This window comes from Pungitius pungitius, chromosome 1 (assembly GCF_949316345.1).
Source record: "Pungitius pungitius chromosome 1, fPunPun2.1, whole genome shotgun sequence".
In the NCBI taxonomy this organism is placed as follows: domain Eukaryota; kingdom Metazoa; phylum Chordata; class Actinopteri; order Perciformes; family Gasterosteidae; genus Pungitius; species Pungitius pungitius.
The window spans coordinates 31357898-31384296 of record NC_084900.1 but is presented as its reverse complement, the minus strand read 5'-3'; the positions used below and the strand labels follow the sequence as shown (position 1 = coordinate 31384296).

Genomic DNA, 26399 nt, shown 5'->3' with positions numbered 1-26399 from the left:
GAATTTCTGTTTTCGTGCCATGACGGGCTCCTTCCAGACGCAGAGATGGGCACCCGGGACGCCGATCTGTTGCCAGGCAAAAGTAGAAAAGCGCCCGCTGCGCATCACTGCTCCTCTGAACCACTCAGAGCAGAAGTTTCTCAGGGCAACGCCTACGCCTGGTGTGACTCAAAAGTGTCGGCGCCACTTCACGGGGACTTTGTGCCAGTCTGGCATCCTTTTCTAAAGTCTCACCTGAAACTCATCAGACAACCACATGAAACTTTCAGGTTTTGCATTTGACTCATTTGTAGCGCTGCATTTAAAAGTCCCCCTCCCCCCACCCCCACCCCCACCCCCCCATGTGAAAAGAAGGAGGAAATCTGTATCTGATTGATGAAAAGCAAGAAGAAATTGTGTCATTGTGGTGATTTGGCACGTACATTCACACGTTGAGTTGGGAATGAAGTGGGACGTGTGGGTGTGCTTGTTTCCTTTTTTTTTTTTCGACAAAAGAGGTTTGCCTTTGCTTGCTTCCTTCGGTCTGCGGTGCTCCCCCGATGCGCCGGAGTGAATACTACTGTTGTTGTTTACGTTATCCTCCTTTCCCCTCACTTCCTCAGACACAGCCAGGCCGCAGCCAGGGCCGGACTACTTCTACTTTTTGTAGGTTTCTATTGTTGTGGGGAGGAAGCAATAGCTATTGAACGAGCTCTGGTGGACTCTGCCAGCGACAGACAGGTGAGAGCCGGGGCTGCGGATGGCGAGAGGAAGTCTGGGAGGACGAGAGACGACCTGAGGATCAAAGGGCGTCAGGGATTTGCCTCCCCCACGTCTTTCTCCCCGTCTTCCCTCCTCACCTCGCCTGTCTGCCGCCCTGCGCTCGCTGTCAGCTTCCTCGCCTGCCCGTCCCGATTGGTCCAGGTTGCCAGGTTTGGGTTCAGTCGGCAGTTCGCCCGAGGGGGGGGGGGGGGGGGCGTGTTCCCCTCCGTCTTCTGGATGGGCAGACGAAGAGTCAGCTTGAGCTCACCACGGGGATGAGAGGGGCAGATTGGCTTCCACAGATCTGCACTTGTCCCTAAAAGGCCACCGACAGGAATCCTTTCAACGAACTTTGGTTTCCGTCTAATACCTCCTTCCTCACGGGGGTAAGGGGGGGGGGGGGGGTTGGCTGGGGACAGGCAGCTTGGTGGGCAAGTTTTCTTTCCGTTTAGAGCCAACTTGTGTGTTTCTTGACAGGATTGCGTGGTGCAGGAAAGGGGGCTGCAGGGGGGGGGGGTGACTGCTGCCAAATGTTGGCTTGGCCGACTCCATCGAGAAAATATCAAACGGCCCTTTTATGAGGTGCTGTAAAGAAGAAAGGGTGTTTTGAGAGGATACAGGTTTATCCCACCTGCTGCCTTTCCTGCTCTGCACTGCTTGCACACTTTCTTCGGACAAGCTATGGATAATGAAGTGTGTGTGTGTGTGTGTGTGTGTGTGTGTGTGTGTGTGTGTGTTTTGGGGAAAGGTCTTTGCTACATGTCATATTTTGTCCATCTCAAAAAAACATTTAAAAAAGCAGCTATGAACATATGCCAAACATACACAATTTGATGAAATCCTACCGGTCTCAGATCGTACGCATCATGTGGTTTTCAACATGCGTCTGTCTCTGTTTCTGCTGTGGCTGACGAAAGGGTGTGAATTCATTGAGGTGTGTGTGTGTGTGTGTCACTACTCCTAGCCAGCTTTATGTGTTTTCAACCATCCAAACCTGAGCAATCTCCTGGTCCACAGCCCAGTCTTATCGTAGACCTTGTCTTAAAGGACACCTTAGCGGGGGCCTCTTTGCAGGCGTGTGAGTGAATATGAGTGTGTGTCCAGGTAATGAGCATTCTGACAGCTGTTGAAAGGTGTTGCTACTGCTCAGGACCTTTTAATGAAAGCACCCCCCTCCCTCCCTCCTTGCTCAACACACACACACACACACACACACACACACATTCCTTCCAGCGTTCAACCTCCCCACCGTATGAACCACTTCTTTCTCAGTGTAACTCGACACAATAGAGACTTGATAGACCTCCCACTTCAAAGCCTTCAGGTGAGTCAACTGTGTGCAACGGTGCTTGAACAAAGCGGATCGGCAGCGGCATTCGACCTGCGGGAACCAGGGGGCACGTGCACAAAGGTGTAGCAGGCCAAGGGCACAGAGAAGTGGCTCGAAAAATAGTGACGGAGATCCTCCGGAAAGACCGTCGAGAGGAAGGAAACGAGTTTGCTGTTTGGAACCTCGTCACAGAAGCCTCAGAGAGATGACAGGAAGACGTGGGCAGAGAGAGAAAGAGAGAGAGAGAGTGAAACTCGCTGGCACTACTGACGAGGGTGTGGTACTTTCTTTTCCTCTTTTCAACGAAGCCCAGTTCTTCATCTGGTCACCCCCCCCCCCCCACACAAAAAAGGCCCCTCCTAGTGTGCCAGCTAGTCTCGCAGCCCACTGTTCACCATCCTCTCTCAATCTGCTCCCCTTCTGCCACTGCTGTCTGCCCAGTGCCCACCCCTCCTGTTCCCAGTGAGCCCCACTGTGTGTCTCACACGCTGCCTTCAAGTCTCACACACTCTTTTACTGCCCCGGCGCATTTGACGAGAACACGCAAACTGTACAGGCTGTTTAATGAAGGTAGAGATGGCCCCACATAGGCCACACAACATGCCAGTGCTTGCACAGGCAGAGAGACAAAAAAAAAAGCATGCACGCAATGAGCTGGCACATACACACAAACCCAACAAACAGCAGAGCTCAGTATAGCGCACGGTTACACAGTCCTGCAGTCCTGCATTTGCCAATCAAAAACAGGCTGCAGAGAGAGAGAGCGGGCAGCTGGCGCACGCAACCCAAACGCAGAAATCTGTCCGTGCCACTCACTCGGGTGCTTCGATGCATTGGCACCGTCCCCGGGGAAGCCCCCTGCATGTGTGTGTGTGTGTGTGTGTCACATGCCCGAGACCCGATTCTCGCTGCGGACTCGATCGCACCAACGAGTCACGTAGACAAAATCTGCAAGTCTATTGTGAAAGAATACTTGTAACCTTGCCAGAATGTCATATGCAGTTAAAAGCAGTGTGTTGCGACACACAATCCCGAACTGCGTAGTCGCAGTGAACAACAGGCAGCTTCAGCGTTACCAGAAAGTCTCCTTTTTTTTCTTCTTTTTTTAACATCTCTTTTTTCTCTCCCATTGTATCTGTTGAATCTAAAGGGATGTGAAATGGCCCAGTCGACCTGACCTAGAATTTAATGCAATTGACCCAGTTAAAGTCACCTTTAGCGAAACAGCTATTTCTGTCGTGCGCAGTTACATTTTACATCTAATGAGGTTGTTGAGAATGATGTACTGCGCATCCCACTCATGCTGGAGCACTTTAATGTAATGCAGGGGAGGCCCGGATTGTTGTTGTGTGTTTTCCCCCGTTGGTAGCCAGTGAACATTATCCTCCTGAGTGCGTTTGTGTTTTGTAGCTATTGAATCGTATCCGTGTGTATTTGACCGGGGGGGGGGGGTGGGGGATTACGCCTGGTCAGTGCAGCTGGGCCACTTGTGCACAGAGAGTATTGAGAGAAGGGATTAAGGGGGGTAAACTGATACTTAGCAGGAAACGGACAGAGGCTACTGGTAACTCCACTATCCCTCCTTCCCGCCTCTCTTATCCGCTTGTCCTCCCCCCCCCCCCAACAACAACAGCAGCCACCCACCTATCCCGGTCATCTCATCTCATCCGTCCGTCATCAACTTGCAGCCCTCGGGCCGGCGGATTGTCATGCAAATGGTGCCCCAGGCCTCGGAGCGCTGATAAGGAGGGCCTCTCATTTCACAGGGCTTTGTTTTCTAAACAGTGATGAGCTGAGTTGAGGAGACTGGGGGGGGAGGGAGGGGGGGTGAAGGGGCTGCCTGAAGGGGCTCTCTCGCTGTGGCGCCCTGGGTTAAGTGGTGCAGGGGATTTGGATGGAGCGGGCTGATTCTGGGAGGCGGGTTCAGGAGTCATGTTCTCTGCCCGGGCCCCTGGCCCAACGTGTTGATGGAGCCTGATGTAGTTTCTCTCCCTCGTCGCTGTCCCGCCGTCCCGGAGTTTTCTCCGGGATGGCCTTTCTCCCTTTGGCCCGCTTTCTTCCTCCATTTCGACGGTGTCAGTCAATGTCCGTTACTTGACGCCACACGTGGTTTGTTCTTTTCCAAAGGGGGTTGTCAGCACTCGGTCTGGAGCCTCATTTGCTGCTGTTATTATTGCATAAACATGGAGGTTCATGGCACGTTCAGAGGGTTTCTGCTCTCCCTCTGACCCCGCTCCTTTGTTATATTCTGGCCAAGGAGATATGAAAACTGCTGTAGAAACATTTTAGCGGGTGTAAACTTCAGGTTTTAGATTGATTTGCACATTTGGCTGTGGTACTGCTGGTTAAACTAATGGAAAACATGTTTGCCTCCAGCAAAGTAAAGCTTTCAAAGGATGAATGCCTATGTGGAATATGAATAGTGAAATATAAAAATGCATATGAAAAACAGATGTTTGGGCAGCAGACAGCAAAGCGGGGAAAAAAAAGGTTTTCTGTTACTATCATTAATGAGGTAGTAGCTGGGCAGACTTAGCAGATGTGACAGCAGGGGTAGTAATTGGTCAGTTTGGTCTTGAACAAGACTTGCCCTCAGGAGCAACTGTGTGCCCCCCAACCCCCTCTGCCCCTTTCTGTTTTTTTGTTGTTTTTTTTTATTATCAAATTCCTCTTTCTATTCCCTCTTTTCTTCTTTTTGAAGTCTCCCCTCTCTTGTAAAAATCCAAGCTGGTGGTTCTTGCTTCAGCCTTGGGTGTCAGAGGGGATGGGGAGGGGGGGGGGGGGGGGGGGGGGCTGTAGGTTAAGTTGAGGCGAACCCTCTGAGCTTTTCATTGAAGGTGAGGGAGGGAGGTGGGGGGCAGTAAAAGTTAGAATTTTTAGAGCCTCCCTGTTTTTTATTTTATGATTGGCTTTTTTTTTACGGGTTGGGAGCTACAGCTGGTGGTGTGAATAGCTGCCCAAGGTGACCGAGTCCCAATAAAGTGTAGGCCAGCCGGGCTGGGGCCTCCAGTCCAGCCATGGGACCGCCTTTATAGGCTGCCTTACGAGCCTAGGCCTCTATTAAAACCTGGCAGGGCTGCACTGAGGAATTTAGGGCCAGGAAACAAGAGAAAAATAGGGTTTGTGTGTCAGGGGCTGGTGGGATGCAGTTTTGGGGGGTTGAGGTTTGAGGGTAACTAAGGGTGAAAGTTGAAAGAGGTGTTGCCGGGTAAGTGGATGTTAAAGTGCGCAGCGTATGGATTCCATACTGTCCCCGAGCAACATGTGTGCCAGTGAGCTTGTGCAGGTTAGCATGTGTGACGAGGGTCTGGTCCCGTGTGTGTGTGTGTGTGTGTGTGTGTGTGTGTGTGTGCGTGCCACGACTTATGTTTCTCAGGGAAAGTGTGGAAGAATTAAGCACCCAAAGGAGCCTGTATGTTTTTCCCTTTTTGGAATAGATCACAGTGAATATTACCACAGCAAACATGTGACTCACGGTTGCACTGACACTGTAACAGTTGTGTTCCAGTATAAAAGGTGAAAAGAGAGCTTTGTACACGCGTGTGTTTGACATTTGTCTACTCTAGTCCGCGGAATGAGGAAGAGCCGACTCTTGACTCTTGGCTGCAACGGCTCACTCTGTTAACTGGCCTTATCAGACAAGCTGTCAATCAACGACGCTCTTTCTTACTGCAGTAAAAAATACTTTTGTCATTGCTGTCAGGCAATGGCTTCATGTGCCTGTCAGGCGATCTGTTTCTCTGCTCCTCAAACATGCGCCTAAATACTGCCCTTTGTGGGGTAATTGGTGCCTGGATACAGAAAGTTGCTCTGTAGTAATTCTCTCTTTCTCGCTTATCTTATCGATCAAGAAAGTCGAGATAAGCAGCATTACGTGGTAATGTATCTCAATCCACCTCTAGGCCGAATGTGATCGCTACTGATCCCTTGCTGGCAACACAAATTCGAACGAAAAAGCAAACGCTGTCAGCTGTCGTATCATGTTTCGAATGCGGTTGAAATCACTCTCTTTCAGCTACATTCAACGACAAGTGCACATTTGACATTTCTGACTTGCCGTAGGACAGGGATATGTGACAGACCTTTTTTTTTTTTCTTCTTCCCCATAGCGGTGGAGACCCAGAGCACCAGCTCAGAGGAGATGGTACCCAGTTCTCCGTCTCCACCTCCCCCACCTCGTGTCTACAAGCCCTGCTTTGTGTGCCAGGACAAGTCTTCGGGGTACCACTACGGGGTCAGCTCCTGTGAGGGCTGCAAGGTGAGAAGAACGTGCCAGGACCTTTTAACCTCAGCTTTGTGTTGATTTATTTACATATATAGAAAAATCCTGAGTTGCAAAACATGTGAGCTTGGAAGAAAGGGGCTTCGTAGGCAGTCTGTAGCTACATCCATAGTGTGAGATCGTAGTGGGAATAACAGGGAATAACAATGAGATGTAGAAAAAGAGGAAAAGCAGAGATCTCTCGTGAAAGAGAAGTTGAAAAACACATTCTACATTTGATTACTTGACTGCAACACACAATCGTTCTCTATCTTACGCCTTTGTCTCTCGCTTCCTGGTGCACCAGGGTTTCTTCCGACGGAGTATCCAGAAGAACATGGTGTACACCTGCCACAGAGACAAGAACTGTCAGATCAACAAGGTCACACGCAACCGCTGCCAGTACTGCCGGCTGCAGAAGTGCTTTGAGGTCGGCATGTCCAAGGAAGGTGAGTCCCACTGCACCGGAGTCCCAAGAGATGGAGATACCGCCTTCCAAAACATGGTTATTCACTCACATGTGAATATCCACAGAAACACACACACACACACACACACAAGGAGGCAGGGTGTTTTTCACTCGTAGATCAACACACAACATGATACAGCGAGCAGTTTCGAGACATCAGCAAGAAGTCGATTTTTAAATTCTACTTGGCTCAGATGGGATCATTTTACCACAAAAGGAATGGCTTGACCTGATTCACACAGTGCGAAGGCATTGATCTGTAAATGATGTTGATTAAACGACTCTGGGAAACTATGCAGCGGAGAGGCAGAAGCAGATGATGAGCCTGACTGGGGTGGTGATCGGGGCGAGGCTGGGCACTGTACCAATCATATGACTAATCCCTTTACGAAATTATTTCTGCCTTCCTGTTTCACAACACAACCTCGCCCTTCTGGCCAGCACAGACACTGCTTTCATTCATAACACGTCAGAAAACTAGAGTTCCAGTTTTGACACAGCTAATCACGCGTCAGAATTCATCTAGTGTGCCGAAATCAAGCGCACAGTTGCGATCTGTTCGGCCTGACCTTGCCTTGTGTGTGCGTGTGTGTGTGTGTGTGTGTAAGTGGCAGCTTCTTGCCCTTTACAGAGCCCATGGGACATGTATGTGGGTGTAATGTTTGTGTGGGATGTGTGTTAAGACCGGGATCACATTGTGCCTCTGCTATTACTGGATATCCTGAGAGGAAGGAAAGTCGGGGAGGGGGCAGGAGGAGAGAGAGAGAGAGAGAGAGAGAGTGCAGGACTGGTTTATGTGCACCGGTCAAGTGGATAGAGAGATGGACAAGGAAGAGAGCGGGTGATAAGAAAAAGATAGCCAGTGTCCGTCCCGTGCTAAAGGAAATATGTTAATACTGTTAAGAGCAAACCTCCGTTGCAGCACAGTTCTTTTCCACTGGTGAGCCCCATGGCCTTGCCCGTTGTGAAAGATTATGAGAGCTGGGGATGTTTTTACGTTGCAGATAAAGAAGAGGAACATAGCTGATGTTTCATCTTGTTTTTCTTTCAAAAAAAAGCGGTGCGCAACGACAGAAACAAGAAGAAGAAGGATGTGAAGGAGGAGTTAGTGCTTCCAGAGAGCTATGAGCTAAGTGGAGAACTCGAGGAGTTGGTCAATAAAGTCAGCAAAGCTCACAAAGAAACCTTCCCGTCACTTGGCCAATTGGGCAAATACACCACCGTAAGTGACAACCACACACACACACACTCACTAGACCTACAACACTGCTCACTCCTACTGTGATGTGTGGTAACGACACTTTCATATATTCCGTCACTGATTGCATGCAAAGACATAAATTCACCGTAGCTTCCCCGTCATAGTGGCGGTTTTAGTCATTCAGTTCCCCATTAAGCCATCTGTGTGGCCTCTGAATGATTGATGCAACATGTCAATAGATTTTTCTTTTCCGCCCCGATTGATGTAAAATGTAAATGTGCTCGGACATGCTGGCTGCATACCCCCTCTGTAACGAAATACTGGTCCCTGCGTGTTCAGAACTCCAGCTCAGACACCCGGGTCCAGCTGGATCTGGGTTTGTGGGACAAGTTCAGTGAGCTGTCCACCAAATGCATCATCAAGATTGTGGAATTTGCCAAACGGCTGCCCGGTTTCACCACCCTCACCATCGCTGACCAGATCACCCTGCTGAAGTCGGCCTGTCTGGACATACTGGTGAGGAGCCGTTGCCTTTGTCTCTTCACCTACTTACAAAATCAACTTACTTGATCGATGAGGGAACACTTGCACCTGGTGGCGAGAAGTGGTAGTGCAGGAAGGTTTTTCCCCCGGAATAATGTTGAGCCAAGTTAATCCTTGGTGTGAAAGTAGTTCTGCACACTTCACACTGAGCCAATCGCTTCTGCCATTCTTCAAGTTTTCCCATCTTCTGGTACTCACAGATGCTGAGGATCTGCACACGCTACACTCCAGAGCAGGACACGATGACCTTCTCAGACGGCCTGACTCTGAACCGGACCCAGATGCACAACGCCGGTTTTGGACCTCTCACAGACCTGGTGTTCGCCTTTGCCGGCCAGCTTCTACCCCTGGAGATGGACGACACAGAGACTGGACTCCTGAGCGCCATCTGCCTCATCTGTGGAGGTACTGCAGTTTGTTTCAGCCCAGCTGCCACTGCTTTGAAAGGATTATTGTTGCACAGAAAATACAAATGTGACTTTTTGACAAGTACGATTTTTGTGACAATTGTAAAGTTTCTGGGGCACAATAATGAACACAATGTGTTTTCGGCCCACTTTGTCAGACCGCATGGATCTCGAGGAGCCCCAGAAAGTGGACAAGCTGCAAGAGCCTCTGCTTGAGGCTCTGAAGATCTACGCCCGTCGCCGTCGCCCCAACAAACCTCACATGTTTCCCCGCATGCTGATGAAGATCACTGACCTGCGGGGCATCAGCACCAAGGGTGAGTGCGACGACAACAACTCCTCCAACAAATTTGGATTTTGAAAAGATTTTGACCACAATCATAACCGATTCATAACGCTGACAAAGGAGGCCTTGTCATTAAGTTACTGAATCTCCACTAGCCGACGTCTTTTGGCGTTTTATTTGTGTCCTCTTCTTATTTTTTGGTAACATATAACATGATTGTAATCATCCATTGTCTGTGTGTTCTCCGCTCCCAGGCGCAGAGAGAGCCATCACTCTGAAGATGGAGATCCCGGGGCCAATGCCTCCTTTGATCAGGGAGATGCTGGAGAACCCAGAGGCCTTTGAGGACCAGACAGAGGGCAACGAGAGCCCGCCCCCTCCGCCACCCCCGCCGCCCCCGCCTGCGCCGCCGGCGCAGGTCAAGCAGGAGGCGGAGGACGAGGAAGACAGCTGGGCCACCGAGAACGGCAGCGAGCCATCGCCGGAAGAGGACGAAGACGAGGACGAGGACGCGGGGGACGAGGATCGGGACAGGGGCTCGGACAGTGACGGGGAGCCCTGGGGCGTGCTGGACGGCGCCGACGGGTCGAGGAAGGGCCTCGTTGGGAGGGCGCAGTGAACAGAGCATTTCAGACATATACGCACACTCATGCACACACAGGCTCAGACACACACAAATACACGCACGTACACACGCGCACTCAAAGCTACTTTGAGACAAACAACACAACCTCACTCGGTCTCCTCCACCTCAACAACACGCCGGCCTTCCCTCGTACTGCACACCCCTGTGTCGTCCACGGCGGAGCACAGCAGAGCCTTATGTGTACAGACACGTCTAACTCAGTGAACTCCAGAAAAAAAAGAAAGTAAAGGAGAGGTGACGGCGAATCCTCTGAACTCCCCCGGCCCGGCCGAGAGGCTGACAGAACCTCTCTGCGAAAGCACCGAGTCTCTTTTCCTTGGCGTTTGTATGAGAGCGGGGGGGGAAACAGCCAAACCAGACACCAGAACTGAGCAGTCGATTCCCGTGGATTGCAACAAGCACATTTCTCAAAAAAACAACAACACGAGTACAGGGCAAAACCAAATTAAGTATGCTAATCGGTTGTTTTTATGGTTATTGCTTTTGAATATTGTCTTCAATTTTTCTTCTCTTTCTTTCAATTTATAAATAAGTCCATACATATCTATATACCATTATATTTTTGTCTTTATTTGTTATTCTGGTTTTATATATGAATCCTTTTAGAGAACTTTTTTCTTTTGAAGAGCTTTCCTGAGAACATATTCGGGGGGGAAAGAAGGGTAATCTGGCTGGGTCTTCCTTATCAGCTACATATGCTTAGCTGGGGCTTTTTTTGGGGGGGGCACTTTGGCTCACTGTGGATGTCAATGATAATCAACCCAGAGGACTATTGTTGTGTTGCAGGGACTCCGTTTCTGTTATCAGGGAATTGGCATTATTCTCATTGCAGCAGACAAATGCTGCCACTGCGGAAAGTAAGCATCATTGTGCCAAAGTTAGGAAAAGTCCTCTTGAGAGCGTGAGTGGAACTACTGGCAGGGACTCCAGCTGCCATCCAGCAATCCTCGCAGCGGCGCACACACATTAACACACCAATGCACACGTCATGCACACACTCCGTTCTCGATACCCCCAGCTGTAGCAGACACATGGCATCAAGTGCCCGGACAAGGGCCGTATACTTGACCGAATATGTAGCACTTTCCTGATCCTGTATTACTTACTCTCTGGGAGCGGATATTTCCATTAGTGTGTCCGAAATGATGGCGGCATGTACGACATCGAGGATACAATCGACCTTACAGCACTCCCTGATGATGTCAGTAGAAGCACAGATTTAAAAAAAACACCCACACATGGTCAGCACCGACGCACAGACATACAGACATCCGCAAGTCGAAAGCAGGACTCTTCATGGAAGACATTTTGGATTCACACTCAGGGCTTTTCAGTAAGGACCAAACTCTCGCTGCATTTAGGCTCGCTAGAAACAGGCAATATTTATGTGTGTGCTCTTGACTCCGTTTTTTTTTTTTCTTTGATCAGCTCCACTCTGCGTGTACATAGAAGGTGACAAGTCTGAGGAATCAGCACGTGTGCCAGCCCGGCTCTCTCACGTGGGGGGGGGTCATCGGCACTGACCCCCCCCCGCCTGTGCTCGTGCTGGAATCCAAGCATAAAACTGCCTTCTCATCCTGAAAGCCATCATATCGTCTTGTCTTCTCATGTACATCTATTCCTCTCTTTAAGCAGTGGAGCATTAAGTGTTCTCATGTATATTTTCTTTATTGCCAAATTGTCTTGGAGCGCGGCTGATTCAAAGTACACAGGGGGGGGTTCTGTCTCTCTTTGAAGCAATATGAACATCTTTTCTGTAAGGTGAGAGGTCCCGTCTTCTGAATATGGGCAGCTCTCCTCAGTTTGTGCGTTTTGTGTGTATGCGTGCATGTGTGAGAGAGTGTGAGAATGCTTCCGAATGTTTTGAGTCATTGAGTGAATGGTCACAACCCCTCCATCTCTCTCTCTCTCTCTCTCTCTCTCTCTCTGCTGGTCTATCATGATGTCGATGATGGTAATCCAGGCGAAACTTTGAGATTATGTTTCATGTTTTTCCAACATGGCCACGGTGTTGTCAACTCTCTGTTTATGTCAACTCTTGTCATACAAAGAAAAGCCATATAAACAGTAAGAGTAACAATAAACTACTTTTGTGAGATTACTGGACTTTTTTTTGTTTTGCAATGATTAGAAAATTTACTCCAAACATAAGCCCAGAGTCCCCTTGTACTGTGATGTCGTAAGTTTGACTGGAAAAAAACCATCCATTTAAGAAAGTGATCAGTAGAGGGAGCTCTTGGACTGTTACTGCAGTGTTAACCCAACAGGGCCGAGGAGACCATGGTCTGCTAGGTCATGGGGCTCAGTGGGTGCAGAGGCCAATAAATCCACTGCCTCCTACTGAACAAGGACATCAGATAAAGGTCTGCTCTGAAGATTTGTGTAGTCGGAGGTAGGAAAAAGTCAGACAATTTTTCTTTCTCAAAGATAAGGTGGCTTCAAGGTTAAAAAGTAAATATGTCCATAACGATGTGTTTATTGAATTTAAGAAGAAGTATGGAGTAAGGCATCTCAACCTTTCTCAAGTTGAGATGCCTTACATGGAAAAGATTGGATATAAGCAGACGATTAATTGATCGTATTTCAAGCAAATGTTGTGAAAAGATGCCGAGCATTCTCTGATTGTATCAAGCAAGATGCAAAATGCTTGATTTAAAGAAGACAATACGCAAACGATAAGACATTCCAACTTTTATATCCCTAATATATTTGTCTTTGCAAATTTGAGAATATACACCTCTGCTCAAATCAAAGTTGTGATTAGTATTTTTCTCCTAATTTGGGGTGTTTAACAGAAAACCATCAATCAAAGAAATATGTGGGAGATGGATTGATAAGGAAAATAAACGTAAGTTGCAGCCCCAGTGATCTGTCATTTCCATTTGAGTTATTTCCGGTTGCTGCTTCAGCTGAACAGTCAGTAAATGGTCCAACATGGTCTCAGATTTTATTGGACTGCGATATTTGATCTTGAAGAAGCATTCATGCACCCCGATCTGCTTCGGTAACGATCCGTGAAAAGTGAAAGGACATCGCGGCCTTAATCTCAACTCAGAATCAACACATTTGTCAGAATACCTTTGAAACAAACGGATGAATAAAAAAAGATTTGTTATACATGTCACCAAAAATTTGGAGTTATACTTCTGTCCCAAACTTATAACCTTGAGTCCATCATTTTAACTGCTCTCTTGGCGTTCTGATAAAAGAACAGGAAACCCCTTTGAAAAGGTATACCCATAGTAAACACCTCTCATTTTCCAGCATACCTGGGACACTAAGCTCTCACCTTGATTGTATTAATAGAGAGAGAGACAGAGAGAGCGAGAAAGGGAGAGAATCAAAAGAGGGTGATAAACAGAGATGAGATCCTATCAATTATATGATTACTTTAATTAACTATCATTAAAGACAGATCAATAACACCAGACTGGAATTAAAATAAGGCTGATACATTACACACTATTTTACAAGGAGCAATCAAATGGCCTCGTATACTGAGCCCCTGAAAGGTGTTGCCATGGAAACCTATGATAGGGTTTGGGTGTGCTTGGGGGAATTTAAAATAGCCGGGCAAGATTTCTATATACTCATCCTTCCACATCAGTGATACTGGATTAACTAATTACTTGAGTAAGAAAGGCTTATTGACTTGAAATGAGAAAAAGATATGGAAATGTGTAAAAAAATAAGACCCCAGGGAAAAAAAGGTATCACTGTACAATGAATTAATAAAGGGTAAAGATCTCCCCTGTAATATTCCTCCAGCCTCAAGACATCAATTATTTAAAAAAAATAGTAAAGAATCCATAAAAGAAGGCCATGAGTGCGGCATACCAAAGAAATGAATTTGAATGTTTAAGCACAGAGAGCACATCCACAGAAAGTTAGCTCTGAACATAAGCAAAGAGCTGGAACAACAGATCAGGAGAATAAAGCTCACCGAGAGCTCCTGGCAGCGGTAAGGGACCAAGGGGGCCGGACAGACTGCAAGAGTGCACGTGACCTGGGTCTAAAACCCACTCAGGGGGCTACGCTGGACGCCACGAGTTGGGAGGTGGGTCACGACGTGACGGCGCGTCTCCTGCCCGGTTCGCAGCAGACGAAAGGACAAGTGCGCCATTCGCGACGTATGAAGCAAATCCACAGAGGGTTGGGCATCAGCCAAAGGAGGAGAGATGAGGCGAGGGGAAGGTGAGAAACGTGTGCAACGACCATCAGTTGAACACTTGCCACTGTGTGAGCAGAGGGGCAGGCGGACCCGTCTTCAAAGGGAGAAAGGGAGGTAGAAACGGACAAGGCGTCTGCGACAGGACTCAGAATTGGAGGGTGTACCAGCCGCGAGGAAGAAGGAATAAACAAGTCCAAGTAGAGGAAGGGGTGATTTGGGGAAGGGTAGCGAGAGCCGGGGGGAAGGCGGGTGTCGGGGGGGGGGGGTCATAAAAAAAAACTAGGAGATGTGTTCTGGCCTCTGGGTCTTCATATCTTTTACATTTCTAATTAAAAGAGATAAAGACTGAGGGAGTCATCAATCCCACAGTGATTTCCCAGTTAAGGTTTTAGAGGGGGCTGTAAACTAGGCAGCCCAGCATCATTGATTTTATAATTAGCTATCGTCACCCCAGACTTAAGATGGAGGGAGTGTGGTGGAGGGAGCTGCGAGCTTAAAAGACTGAACGGAAGACGGCCTTAGGAGAGGGGAGGCACAAGGATGAAGATTATGAGGCGGTCAGGCCTGAGGGGACAGTGCAGGTCGAGCCAGAGGTGAGGGGAGAGAAAATCCAGCATGAAAAATGTATGTGAGGCATGAGCCAAAAGGGCATAAGGTAATATATCTGTGTGAAAAGAAAAGGCATAGTTAATTACAAATGAACTGTCATGTGAGGGTCAAAATATTGCGATGATCTTTGGCCAGAAAAAAAGAAGAGATCCAATAATGGATACATAAACGATTTTATTACAGAACCCCACCCGAATCCCATTACATGAATGGTAAGACAAAACATGTGGGATAACCGTCACACACCAAAAACCTCAAAACAAACGGTAACCACTGGAGCTTTATTGCAACCGGAGACGGTGTCCCGGCGAATTTCTCTCAGCGGAACCACAGAAAACACAACACAACACCCCTAACACATCAAATTGGATTACAACCACAAAAAAGGAATATGGAGAAAACATGTAGTGTTTTATAAGAGAGAATACCAGGCTCCTCACAACGTTCCCTCCTCCACCCGATGAGAATCGACATGAACTGCAACCCCAGGACACCCGGCGACACGAGACAAATGACTCCTTTCATGATCTTGGTCCTCATGCTTGAATATTCAGATCACCTCAAACGCAACGGGCCAGAACCATTCCCTTTTCATAACCACCGATATTGTGTATATTAATTTCTCATAAATGAAATCTTAAAGTGAGTATTCGAAAGCAAAGGGTAAAAACGTGTCGATAACATAAATACAAAAACACAATGGTAATGATTAAGATAATGATGAAGCGACATATTAGGTATCCATTCGTAAACCATTAATCTAAAAACTCTTATATAGTAAAAAATATGGTGCAAATACAGAAGATGAAATCAAGCATCCACGTTTTCTTAGCCAAGCATGGAAAGTTTTGTCTTACATTGCACATACGGCTGCGTGAAAAACACCTCTTTCAAACTAAACCTGAATATAATTTAATTGCAGTATAACTCAAGTTAATTATGAATAGAAAATCATGAAAAATGCATACGGTATTGATTAAAAGGTAGGCAGCTGTTTTTATTAGGCAGTAAATTGCCATAGGGCCCGGGGAAAATACCAACACGTGTCAATGCGTCAGGATCTATAAAAGATGATTTTTGGAAGATGACTCTATTTTAAATTATTTTAGGCACAAAATGTATAACTGCGTGAATGTAAGGTTTCTGCAAAATAAGAAATTGTAACACTAAATATTCTAATGGCCAGCTTGTAACTCCATTAAATATTAAAGACTATAGCAGACCTATTGTGTAAAGCATGAGCGTTAACTATAACAATGATTATATGTAAGTACTGAAGTAGGAAGTTGCATCTGGCATGTATTTAATAGACTTCAAACACAACATCTGTTCAATAAGCTTTCTTTTTTAAATGCTTTTCCTTCTTTGAGCATCTCTGAATCACTAAATCTATTTAACTGCATCCGCACGACAGCAATCAAGTGCTCCTGCATTCAAGATAGTGCATATCAAATCTTACTTGTGAGTAAATGGAGGGGAAATTTGATGTCATAGACCCACATTACTGCTATATAATTTGAGTATGACGCTGTATCATTATTACTTCATTCTGCCGTGGAGAATTTGATGTTGGAGAGTTTTGCCATGATTTCCAGTGGAGCTGGGCCTGCAAAAAACATCGTCATTACAGCGCCTGCCATGAATCCTAAAAACAAATGTTGTAAAAAAAAAAAGAAAAACGACATAACATCCATCGTTAAGCTCTCGACATTGCAATGATTTAACCAAAATAATTCTGCTCGTGTCTCGTGTCGACCTGCCCCCACGAGACACTGTGTCATTGCTAGCCAGAGGAGTAACAACACGACAGTTAGAGGGAAAATCCAGGGTTCGCGGCAGATATGATGTCAATTGCATATTACCATTTTCTCTGTGTAGTGAGTGAGCTGCATATGTGCTTAGCGGAAGTATTGTAGAACCACACAAACACCGAGAAAGTCCTCCTTTGTCCTCCTTCTGACCACTGGCCATTGGTCAAGGGCCGTCCGCGGGCTACCATAGCGAGGTCTCCGACACATCGCTGCAGGGAGATACAAAGCAGAGTGTGAACGACTGAAACAAACACCCAGTCTGGTGGAAGGAGGAGGGTGGACTGAAGAAGTGGGCCGAGTGGGAGAGAGAGAGAGAGAGAGAGAGAGCTTTAATGATGCTGAAAATTGGCCCGTGACTGAAGTACTCCCCTCAGGTAAATCATTGCTACATCTCGCTGTCAACTTATCGGTCCCCTTGTCCTCCCATCTTGCCCCAACTTTGTCTCACAGTCTCCCTGACTCAACTTCTTTTACGACCACACATAGAAAAACTTCCATCTTCCGGTCATTGTCACCCTGTCATCATAAATCACTGGTCACATGTGTGTCTGTGTGCTTTGGCGAGCTCGGAGTTTGTTCTCAAGCTTTTCTGTGTGTGACGCTTCAGTACTCAGCAACAACGTTTGAGTGCAACTTCTACGTTTGTCCTTTTCAAGATATTTACTTCTTTTAATTTAAGATAGAAATATGAAGGTTTTTACTCCACCGCGTTCATCTGGCTGCTGTGTTCGCTAATCACTTTGCAGAGTGAGGTTGTACACACAAATCAAGTCATGGGTTCATAAAAAAAATGATGCATTGCTGGAGTTTAAAACCAGCCAGCATGGCGGGAAGAAATTTGTTTGCTTGTTTGACCTGAAAGACATTTTCATTTTAATATGCAGCCAGCAATGCAAAGCTGCATTTTTCAACATGAAATCCTTAACTGTGCTCCTTTCGTTCTCATGGTCACTTGCTAAACCCTACATTAATCCAAACCAAATCGTGTAATATCTTTCACGAGAAGGCAATCACTATGTCCATGTATCCAGTCACTTTAGAATGCAGTAGTTCAATGAAACAGTTAATGCTTCCATGTGCAACAGTGTGACACATGCCAACTAGCGGAGAAAAATACCACTTATTTCAACAATTAAAATGAAGTAAACGACAAGTAAAATTGGAGAAGCGTTCTAAAGTAGCAAACGCAGCAAAAAAATACATATCACAACTGTGTACATGCACACTTGCTGGGTCAATGTGTCTGTACCTTATGTGTGTGTGTGTGTGTGTGTGTGTGTGTGTGTGTAGGTATGAACAAGTGAAGGGGAGGTTGTACCTGAGAACAGTGTCCATGTGTTCAGGCAGCAAAAGCGCCGTTTCCTCCCCAGAGCTGCGTCGTCCACACTTGAGTGTTTCAGATTCCTCCTCCTTAACACCAGAGAACAACACACAATCACACAATCACACACACGCACACACACACACGCACAGCAGCCGCCATCACGGACAAATAACGAGCGGCCTAATTGCTTCCGGGAGGTGATATCTGTATCAAAGGATCCACACGGCGGACGGCATGAGGGCACAGCTCATTTAACAGCTGGGGCGGCGGGTGCAGCGCGTCTCACCGAGTCGGAGCTGTGCGCCTGCGCGTCGGCGTCGGCCTGGCGCGGCGAGGCGAGCGGGGCCGGCTGGTTGATGACCACCGCGCTCCTCTCCGCCTCCCTGGGGGAGGCGGGAGGGGTGGCCGGGAGCAAGGAGTCGGGCTGGCCCTGCTCGCACAGGCCGTAGTGTCCCAGAGGCCTCGGCGGGCGGAGGGGCTGCAAAGCCTCTGGGTTCTCGTCCTCGGAGTCCGACAAAACGCTCGCGGGCAGGTCTGCCGGGCAGAAGAAAAAAAAAAACGGGTCACTTCTTTTCTCGCTGTTCGCCCCGACAACGTGTGGCCGTTTTGAGCAATATTTAGTGTGGCCGTTAAATGATAGTGAGCTCCTTTAGTGTTCACATCTGCGGGGCTCCAGTCACCTGTATAGGCAAGCGGGGCGGCGCTCCACTTGGCACCGACCACTGTTTCCATCTTCTGCTCCAGCTGACAGACGTACTCCATCAACTCCTGTGGTGAAAATACAGCCGTCATATCACATGGTGGCTTCAGCAGTCGTCGACCCCCCCCCCCCCCCTCCCCCCTCCCCATAACTCTCGCAGTCTGACTTCTTCAGGCTAAAGCTCCATAAAACACGTTCACACACAAAGGCAACTTTGCCTTTACATAAATATCATCATCACTGTTTAATAAACATTTGCTATATTTATGATGCGTCACAGATTGGATGCGAGGCCACTATGAGGCAGATGTTAAAAGAAAGCTGAACACCGATTTGAAAAACAATGACTACTGTGGCAGTGGCAAACAATCGCAACGGTGGTTAGCCAACAAAAGCACTTTAAGAGCAGTAGCACTGACTGCCGTGAAATACTACTGATTTATACTGCACTATAAACTATTTATATTGCACAATAACAGCTAAGAAGACAACAGCAGATAGAAGATTCCTAACACCTGGGACACCTCCACCCCTGTATACTTGTGAATATGTTCCATCAGTAATCTTTAGCATATGAATACGTAATCAATACACAGCTTTAAAAATAAAATGAATAGGTGCGCTCAAGCTAGAAGGGGGTACAAATTTTAACCAAACTTGTTAGGAGATTAGGGAAAGACATACACTACATTTTAGTTGTTATTCCACACGGTTTTTTAGCCATGAGATCAGCATATAAAAGGTCATAGAGTCAGGACCTGTGACGTCACATCCAGAATGTACCAGCCCAAAGTGCGTTCTTTCTGTTTGGAGACTCTCTGTCAGCATGGATGTGAGCTGACTACTCGCCGTGTGTCTCTGACCTGTTTCTCTGCAAGCTGCTGCTCCGTCTCTTTCTGGGCGACCCTCAGGTTGGCTTTCAGCTCCTGGAGCTCCCTGCGGGTTTCACTCAGCTGAACCTGCCAGCCAGATATCAGAAGCAACATGTCAGAACCTACTAACAGTCACTGTGATTTCAGAATGGCCACGTGTAGTATATAGAGTACAGCTCTGTGTTTTTTGAAGATTGTTGTACCCTCATTTCTGTGTGGTGAATGTAGTTTTGTCTACCGCAAACAAACTTAAGTGCACTCACAAAATGAATCTGAAACGGGAAACACAAAAAAATGAGATCTTTGTAGTATTTCTCACCCGGTTGCAATCCCTTTCTCTCCCAAGCTCAACCTCCAGCTTCACTCTCTCCATCCTCTCTTCTTGCAGCCTCTCTTCCGTCCTCTGCATCTCCGTGCTGAGTTTCTCAAGACTCTCGTGGTCCTTCTGTCACACACAAACACACACACACACGTCAGTATAAAACGCGTTATTAGAGCTTCTGTAAAAAACGGACACAACTGAATGGAAATTCAAGACACCCGATTCTACGTTCTGCAGGGATACCTCAGCGGCGCGCTGCAGGCTCTGCCTCTCCTGGGCCCAGCGGGCTCGTCCCTCTCTCATGGACAGACTGGAATCTGCGAGCTGAAGAGTGAGTTGGGCGGCCTGCAGACGAGCCTGGTGCATTTCGGCCTGGCCATGATCTCTCTGGGCCGCCATGGCACTCAGATCACTCTTCAGGGCCTCTGCGGCACGCTCGGTCAGGTTCAGGCGCTCCCGCAGGCTCCGCATCTCCTTCAGCGTGGCCTCGGTCTGCGCCTGGCCATAAAGGGACAGTGAAGCGTGGGTTTGAAAACACATCGGTAGCTGCGGGGGGGAAAAATCGCTACACGATGCCAGTCTATCAACTGTTGCTGAATTGGAGATGCCCGGGTCGTGTTTAAAGTCATAAAAACATTTTAAAATGTGGTGACATACAACTCTTAAAGTGAAGAAAATAGCCCAAGTCCCAAAGTCAGAGTATAATTAAAAAAAACACCCAACTCCAGTAGTTTTGACCAAGCGTCAAGTCCTGCAAATATTCTAACATTTGCCCAATCTGCCTTTAACTAAGAATAAGAATTATTGTTAACCAGGCTTTCAATCGCGTCTCCTCTGATTTCCAAAGTGATGTCTGACCTCCTTCCTGTGGGCAGCGGTGAGTTTCTGGGTGAGGGTGGTAATGCTGTTCTGCAGCTGCAGGACACTGGTGTCTCTCTGGGCCAGTGAATTCCTTAAGACCTGAAACTCCTTGGACAGACTTCGGAGTTCACCTTCTGTCTGTTCCAGCTTCGTCTAAAAGAGAGAGACACGACACGGACGAGAAAAGAGAGTGAGGTGCAAGGACATAACGTTTCCCCCCCCCCCCAAAATACAGCAGAAAAGGAAAATAACAACTGACACACAGGCTTTACTGAGATATATTGCTCGGTCTGAACTACAGTTACCTGCAGGCTCTTTCTGTCGTTTTCCTCTTCTTTTCTCTGAGCTCCGGCCCTCTTTGCTCTTTCTTTCATCCTGCGCACAAAGGTTTAGCCACGGAGGATCAACAGTATTTATGAGACCCACATAAAACTAAATCAGAGAGAAGGGAAAATAAAAATACTAAATGTCGCACCTTTCCAACTCGGTCTCTCTTTCCACACTTCTCTGAGCCATGGTTTTGATATCCTCCTCCAGCTCGCTGATTTGCACTTTGCTCGCCTCGATCGCATCCAATAAAGCACTTTTCTCCTGGGCAAGTGATTCTCCAAAAGCCTGCACCTCCTAACGGACCAGAGGCATTTCCCATCTTTATATGAATGTTTAATTCCCCGTGGTTACCAATTTGAAAATGCATTGCATTTAAGACTGTAATTTAACAATCAAGACATTTTGAATGATCATTTTACATTAAAAAAAAGACGGAATGTTGTTTGAGCACAGATGTGTCATTTTCCAAGCTCTATACTCCACCTTCTGCTCCATCTCCATCCCCTCAACCTTGTCTCGACTCTGCTTCAGCTCTTCCTGCAGCCTGGCGACATCCTTTTCCAGCGCCATGTGCCTCCTGTCCCAGGCCTCCCTCGCCCTCTTGTGCTCCTCCTGATCTTTCTCCCTCCGCCTGTTGGCGACCTCCTGCGCCTGCAGCAGCTCAGCGCGCTCTCGGAGACATTCCTGCAGTCGACCCTGATAAACAGGCAGGGTGGAACCATGGTTATGTCTTTGTGTGTCCGCATTAAACATCAGTATTGACTTCCCCCACTGATGCGTCTTATCACCACTCATTCATTTACATAACTGATGACATACTCTCCCTCACTAGAATATGTAGTAAATCTACTCTGTTTTGTTTTGTTCACCTGCAGCAGTTCAGCTCTAGGCACTACCAGCAGCATGCCCGTGCTTCCTTCCTCTCCATGGGGCTCCTCCTCAAGGGTCACCAGATCCTCGAGAGGCTTGGGAGCGCAGAAAGTGAACGTGGAGCTGCGGGAGAACACTTCCCCCTTTGCATCAATGTATGCAAACTCATAATCCTGGGAGCTGGGTTTGGGTAGGTAGGAGGCTGAAAGATAGTGGGGGGGGGGGGGAGATTTAAAAATGCATTTTTAGTGAATAAGTGCACTAACGATGATTAGATCATTTAACTACCTCTGATTTTGGAGTTAATAATCGTTCATTATTCATGAAAATAGGTTTTGGGGTAACGTTACTGCACAGTACAATATACATACTTATATGGGCTTTTAAAGAGTTTAAACATGTATGTGGCTTTCATTTTGTAAATGCATAAATTAAATATTACAATTCAACGTGTATTTCCAAAAGTCCAAAATTGATTTCTGAGTGTTACAGTACAACTTTACACCACCAGTGGGCACCACCCAAGTGAGAAAAATGGCGCTATCCTTCCTTCCCATGTTCCTTTGCAAAGAGTGCACAAGTTGAGGTCATTTCTAAATTACACTGGCCCGGAACAGCCTTTTCCCATCCAGACATATCGTCCATAAATCCAGCTTGCCTCAAGTGAGTTCCTGTTTTCATTATTATTCTGTAAAGTAACCGTTACTTAATGAGCACTGAACACCCGAGCTAGCGCACCAGCAGCCGTGTAACGTTAACAGGACCAGCTAACGGGCACCAGGTGTTGCGGTGTTTATAAAGAACTGAAAACATGTCGCATGTGCTTATTTTCTGTAATACTTTGTTTGGCTTGAACGTCAGCTTTTCTGTCCGCTTCGTCCGGTTCCTATTCAGCATGGCGGCGTCGTCGTTGAAGCCGGTTACCTGTTAGCTTGGTTATTAATTACACTTGGCTTAGCTAACTGGCGTTAGCTCGTGGGTTTGCTCTGCAATGACATGTCAGAATCGCGGCTGTGACAAGTGGCAATAATCATTTTAATTCGCTATCAAACTAGCTCATATTTAAACAATTCAATTGTAACGTTACGCCTACAAGTGTTGCGTATAAAAAATGATCTGTTAAGCAAAAGAAGTAATCCTTAAAAGTAATCACCCTGTCTGGTAATGGTGCTATAATGTTAACTTGCTTTCTCTCTGTCTGTACGCGTTAACGTTAGATCCCAAATTTCCATTGTTATCGTTGGGAGGCAATCGTGAATTTTCCTTTCAAAGTGGATATACACCAGAATGGGTGTGCTACTAAATTAAGTGTTTATTGATTTGGTGTGTTATTAGCCTACCTTTTTGGAAATGACTTTCAACCATTATCATATTGGTTCATATCCTACCGTATTTGTAATTATCATTTTTTTATTTGTCCTTAAACACATCGGACAGGATCCTGGTTCCCACTTTGACCGGTGAGCAGCTTCTTCCAGCTCATAAACTGAGTTAACCTAACAATATCCTTACCTCGCACAGACTATAGCTTCGTGTTTAGAATGATTTACTTTTCTGTTCCACAGCAGATGAACAGTAAAGTGGCCGGATGGAAAACTGACAGGAAGGAACAGCAAAGTTTATGAGCTGCATTGTAACTTACTGCCCGAGCTTAGGCCACAGTGGGTGCAGGCCACCTTTTTTTTTTTAAATTACTGCAATGATGAAGAAAAAGGAAGCCTCAGCAGTTTCTTCAGACATTCCTCCCTCTGCTCTTTGTCAAACGAAGAATGACATTGTCAGTATGCCAAAGTTAGTGATAAATCACTAGAGGTCAGTGCCACACCTGCTGCATACTCGCCCCTCTCACTGAGTCAGGCTTATCTGTTGCCGCTGATAAACAGGACAGAGTGAACATCGTATTTTTGACGAGTAGTAATCAGAGCTGGCTTTGACAAAACCCATTGTCTTTTCCATCCTCACTACTCAAACCCATGCATCCTTAAAAATGAATGGAAACCATGAAATAGCTTGTGTTAGAGACGAGTAGAGAAGAACATTTTCTTCTGTTTTGGATATTATCCCTTTAACATCTGTGATAACTCTTTTAAATTTGAAATGTCTTTTGTCTCCCTCCATTTTAAAACACCAGTTGCCAGCCTTTTGTGTACAGGAGAGCAATTCAATCCACGGACACATCAATCTCCCGCTGAAGGTTTTATGTGCTGATCTAAGCACCGTATCAGTATAGATTCCGGCTAACAATGGGAAATAAAATACAATTAGAAAACAAGGGCATGAGTACCCTGGAAGTGCACACAGCAGTTGACATCGGTGCCCTCTTGATAGTCAGTCGGCACCAGAGCCCAGACAAATGTGTGGTAGTCCTTGACTGACGACCATCCAACCTGAGGGAGAACACATGCTGTTATTTTGTAGTTGATGCATAAACGTTTTATCCGCTGTGACAGTTATCAGGTTAACAATACCTTGAAGAGCCCTATCCAGTCATTGCTGGCCCAGTTGTGGTGAGAGCTAAGTGTGTAGTGGCAATCAACTCTGCTCTGAGGGAAGTAGCTGCTGCCCACGTTTCTGAACTCCACCCGCCAAGGCTTTTCCATGGCAACACAAAGGAAAGGCGGGCTATTTTCCACCTACTGGGGAAAAACACAATGTTCAAACTGAAGTTGCTATTGTTCTAAATGAATTAAATCCAATTTCAGGGGGGAATAAAAGGCATTAAAGGTTAAGTTAAATAATCATGAAATGGGTGGGAGGTGACTGCTCGAGAACAAAAAAAAGACTGAGCCAGGAGGCTGTGAATATTTATTCAGTGTAAGATGATATCCCCACATTTGACAAGAGGACACAGGAACCAAACCTCAGTCACAGCATGTCCTTTGAGCCAGGTGACATATATTTGACTCGGGCTATTTCAATCATTGCTTTCATTTGTTATTGTACACTATTGCGTGTGGACATGCAGAACCATGCGTATGGGACCTCCTGCATGCATACGGCTCAAATTCTACCTCCATGGAGACATGTGTGCCTTACAGGGAGCATTATTTATTTATTTAGCCACATAGATCCTATGTTTGTAAATGTTAAACATACCCAGAAGTTCTAATGTGACATGTGCAAGGGGATAAAATGCTTTTAGTGGAAGATATCCTGTAATTGTGGATTAACTGTGACTTTCCCATAGTTTATATTTATCTCCTGTGTTAGTCTTGATCAATACAAGAATAGGGGTTTTAGGTTTTCTATTTCAGTAAAGTATCTCGCTAAACTTCGAACAAACTTTTTTCAGTAAATATTGCAGAGTATTTGGCAAATGCCATCCCATCCCTTTAAAAAAAAAATGAAGAAAAAACAACCATCACTATAAATATATCTTCCTGGGGGGTTCATATTACACAGCAAGACGCTTGAGGCCCAACACTAGCACATGTCGGCAAAACTTTGTGTCGTGACCGTCGACGCAAGCTTTAGGAAGACAAACCTGTTAGAAAATATGGAAAAATATGGACATGTAGCCTACTCGATAATTCTCATGTCCAAATGAATGTGAATGCGCTTGCAAGTCGGGCGAGACAATAACAGGCTTTGTTAAACTAAAAATGACATCTGCGCACATCACGTCTCGGCCGTCCAGGGCATCTCGCTTACCTTTTTATATCTCCGAGTTCTCTGCGAGATCCCTAAACGAGCTGCCCCTCTATCGCAATGATGTTGTCACAATGCGTGGAGAAAACCACAAACCATGAGACGCGTTTTCCTCCCCGCACTCGGTTGATCCAAGGACCCGAAACAATAACAACACAAAAAAAGGAAAACACAAGCGTGACAGTTTGACTTCCACCGCGGAGCATCATGGGAGCTGCAGTTCCCCGCTTCTATGACGGTGCGCTGGGGCGGCTCTTTGTGAACTACAACCCCCAGCGCAGCACGCAACGCGGTGCCCCTCTTCGGCTTCGGTTGTTTTTCTCATCGGAGGACGAAAGCCCAGATGCGTAACCTGGCACCGACCAATGGAAATGATTGCCTCGTGTGGGCGACGAGGAAAACAACGATCCGCGGCCGATTCGGCGATACGGGAGACGTGCGCAGAACAAGTTGACCCGTGATCAGTTCATCTTGCCATAGGCTAGAAAATGTTCTCTAGAATATGTTGTTGTCAACGTTTATGTTATATATGAATCACCTTGCAGCTGGATAGGGAAGGTAAAAATCGCCCATACGCTACGAGTAAACTGGGTGTTAAATGCGGTAGGTTTTCTGAGAAAGGCAAATGAGCTTTTGGTTTTTCTACTTTGTATATATATTTTTTTTCATCAGTTGGATTGATGTTCCAGATAAGGCTGTCCCAATTAAACAGATATACAGAGTTATCTGTATAATTGGACAAACCCTTTTATTCCAGGTTAAGGATTTTATGTGGATGTAGTTTTTTTCCCAACCACATTTATCTTTTGCCAATTATTCCTCACATCTCATTGTGTAAACATAGGGTGGTGCAAGTTAACTAGGCTTTACACAGCATGATGAAGTTTCGATGCCAGACAGCAGATGGCAGTATGCCATCTTCAAAACCAAGTGCATAATGCATTACTGCTGCCACATATTCACCCAATTCCTCAACCATCTTTAACACGAGGTGCAT

The 26399-nt window shown here is 46.5% G+C and overlaps 2 protein-coding genes across 5 annotated transcripts in view; one reads left to right on the top strand and one right to left on the bottom strand.

Annotated features, from left to right (window-relative positions):
* Positions 1 to 11985, top strand: part of rarga (retinoic acid receptor gamma a) — a 39127-nt gene extending 27142 nt beyond the window's left edge. For all 3 annotated transcript variants that reach the window (XM_037477926.2, XM_062565023.1, XM_037477927.2), the window contains 7 exons: positions 6181 to 6329; positions 6640 to 6781; positions 7860 to 8023; positions 8342 to 8518; positions 8746 to 8950; positions 9111 to 9269; positions 9493 to 11985. In XM_037477926.2, coding sequence (XP_037333823.1) covers positions 6181 to 6329; positions 6640 to 6781; positions 7860 to 8023; positions 8342 to 8518; positions 8746 to 8950; positions 9111 to 9269; positions 9493 to 9857 — 1361 coding nt within the window. In that variant the 3' untranslated portion in view covers positions 9858 to 11985. The remainder of the gene's footprint in view (positions 1 to 6180; positions 6330 to 6639; positions 6782 to 7859; positions 8024 to 8341; positions 8519 to 8745; positions 8951 to 9110; positions 9270 to 9492) is intronic.
* A 2833-nt stretch (positions 11986 to 14818) lies between these two features.
* Positions 14819 to 25600, bottom strand: calcoco1a (calcium binding and coiled-coil domain 1a). 2 transcript variants are annotated; one of them, XM_037477924.2, is made up of 15 exons: positions 25406 to 25600; positions 24223 to 24387; positions 24039 to 24141; positions 21754 to 21956; positions 21368 to 21580; positions 21030 to 21178; positions 20860 to 20929; positions 20552 to 20707; positions 19937 to 20191; positions 19691 to 19816; positions 19363 to 19458; positions 18480 to 18567; positions 18086 to 18333; positions 17794 to 17885; positions 14819 to 16684 (listed from the first exon to the last, which is right to left on the bottom strand). In XM_037477924.2, the coding sequence occupies exons 2-15, from the start codon at positions 24352 to 24354 to the stop codon at positions 16657 to 16659; spliced, it is 1959 nt and encodes a 652-aa protein (XP_037333821.2). In that variant the 5' UTR covers positions 24355 to 24387; positions 25406 to 25600; the 3' UTR covers positions 14819 to 16656. The 2 variants fall into 2 exon arrangements, with proteins under 2 accessions (XP_037333821.2, XP_037333820.2); XM_037477923.2 differs by having other exon boundaries at positions 24223 to 24390; positions 25406 to 25599.
* Between the last annotated feature and the right edge of the window lie 799 nt (positions 25601 to 26399).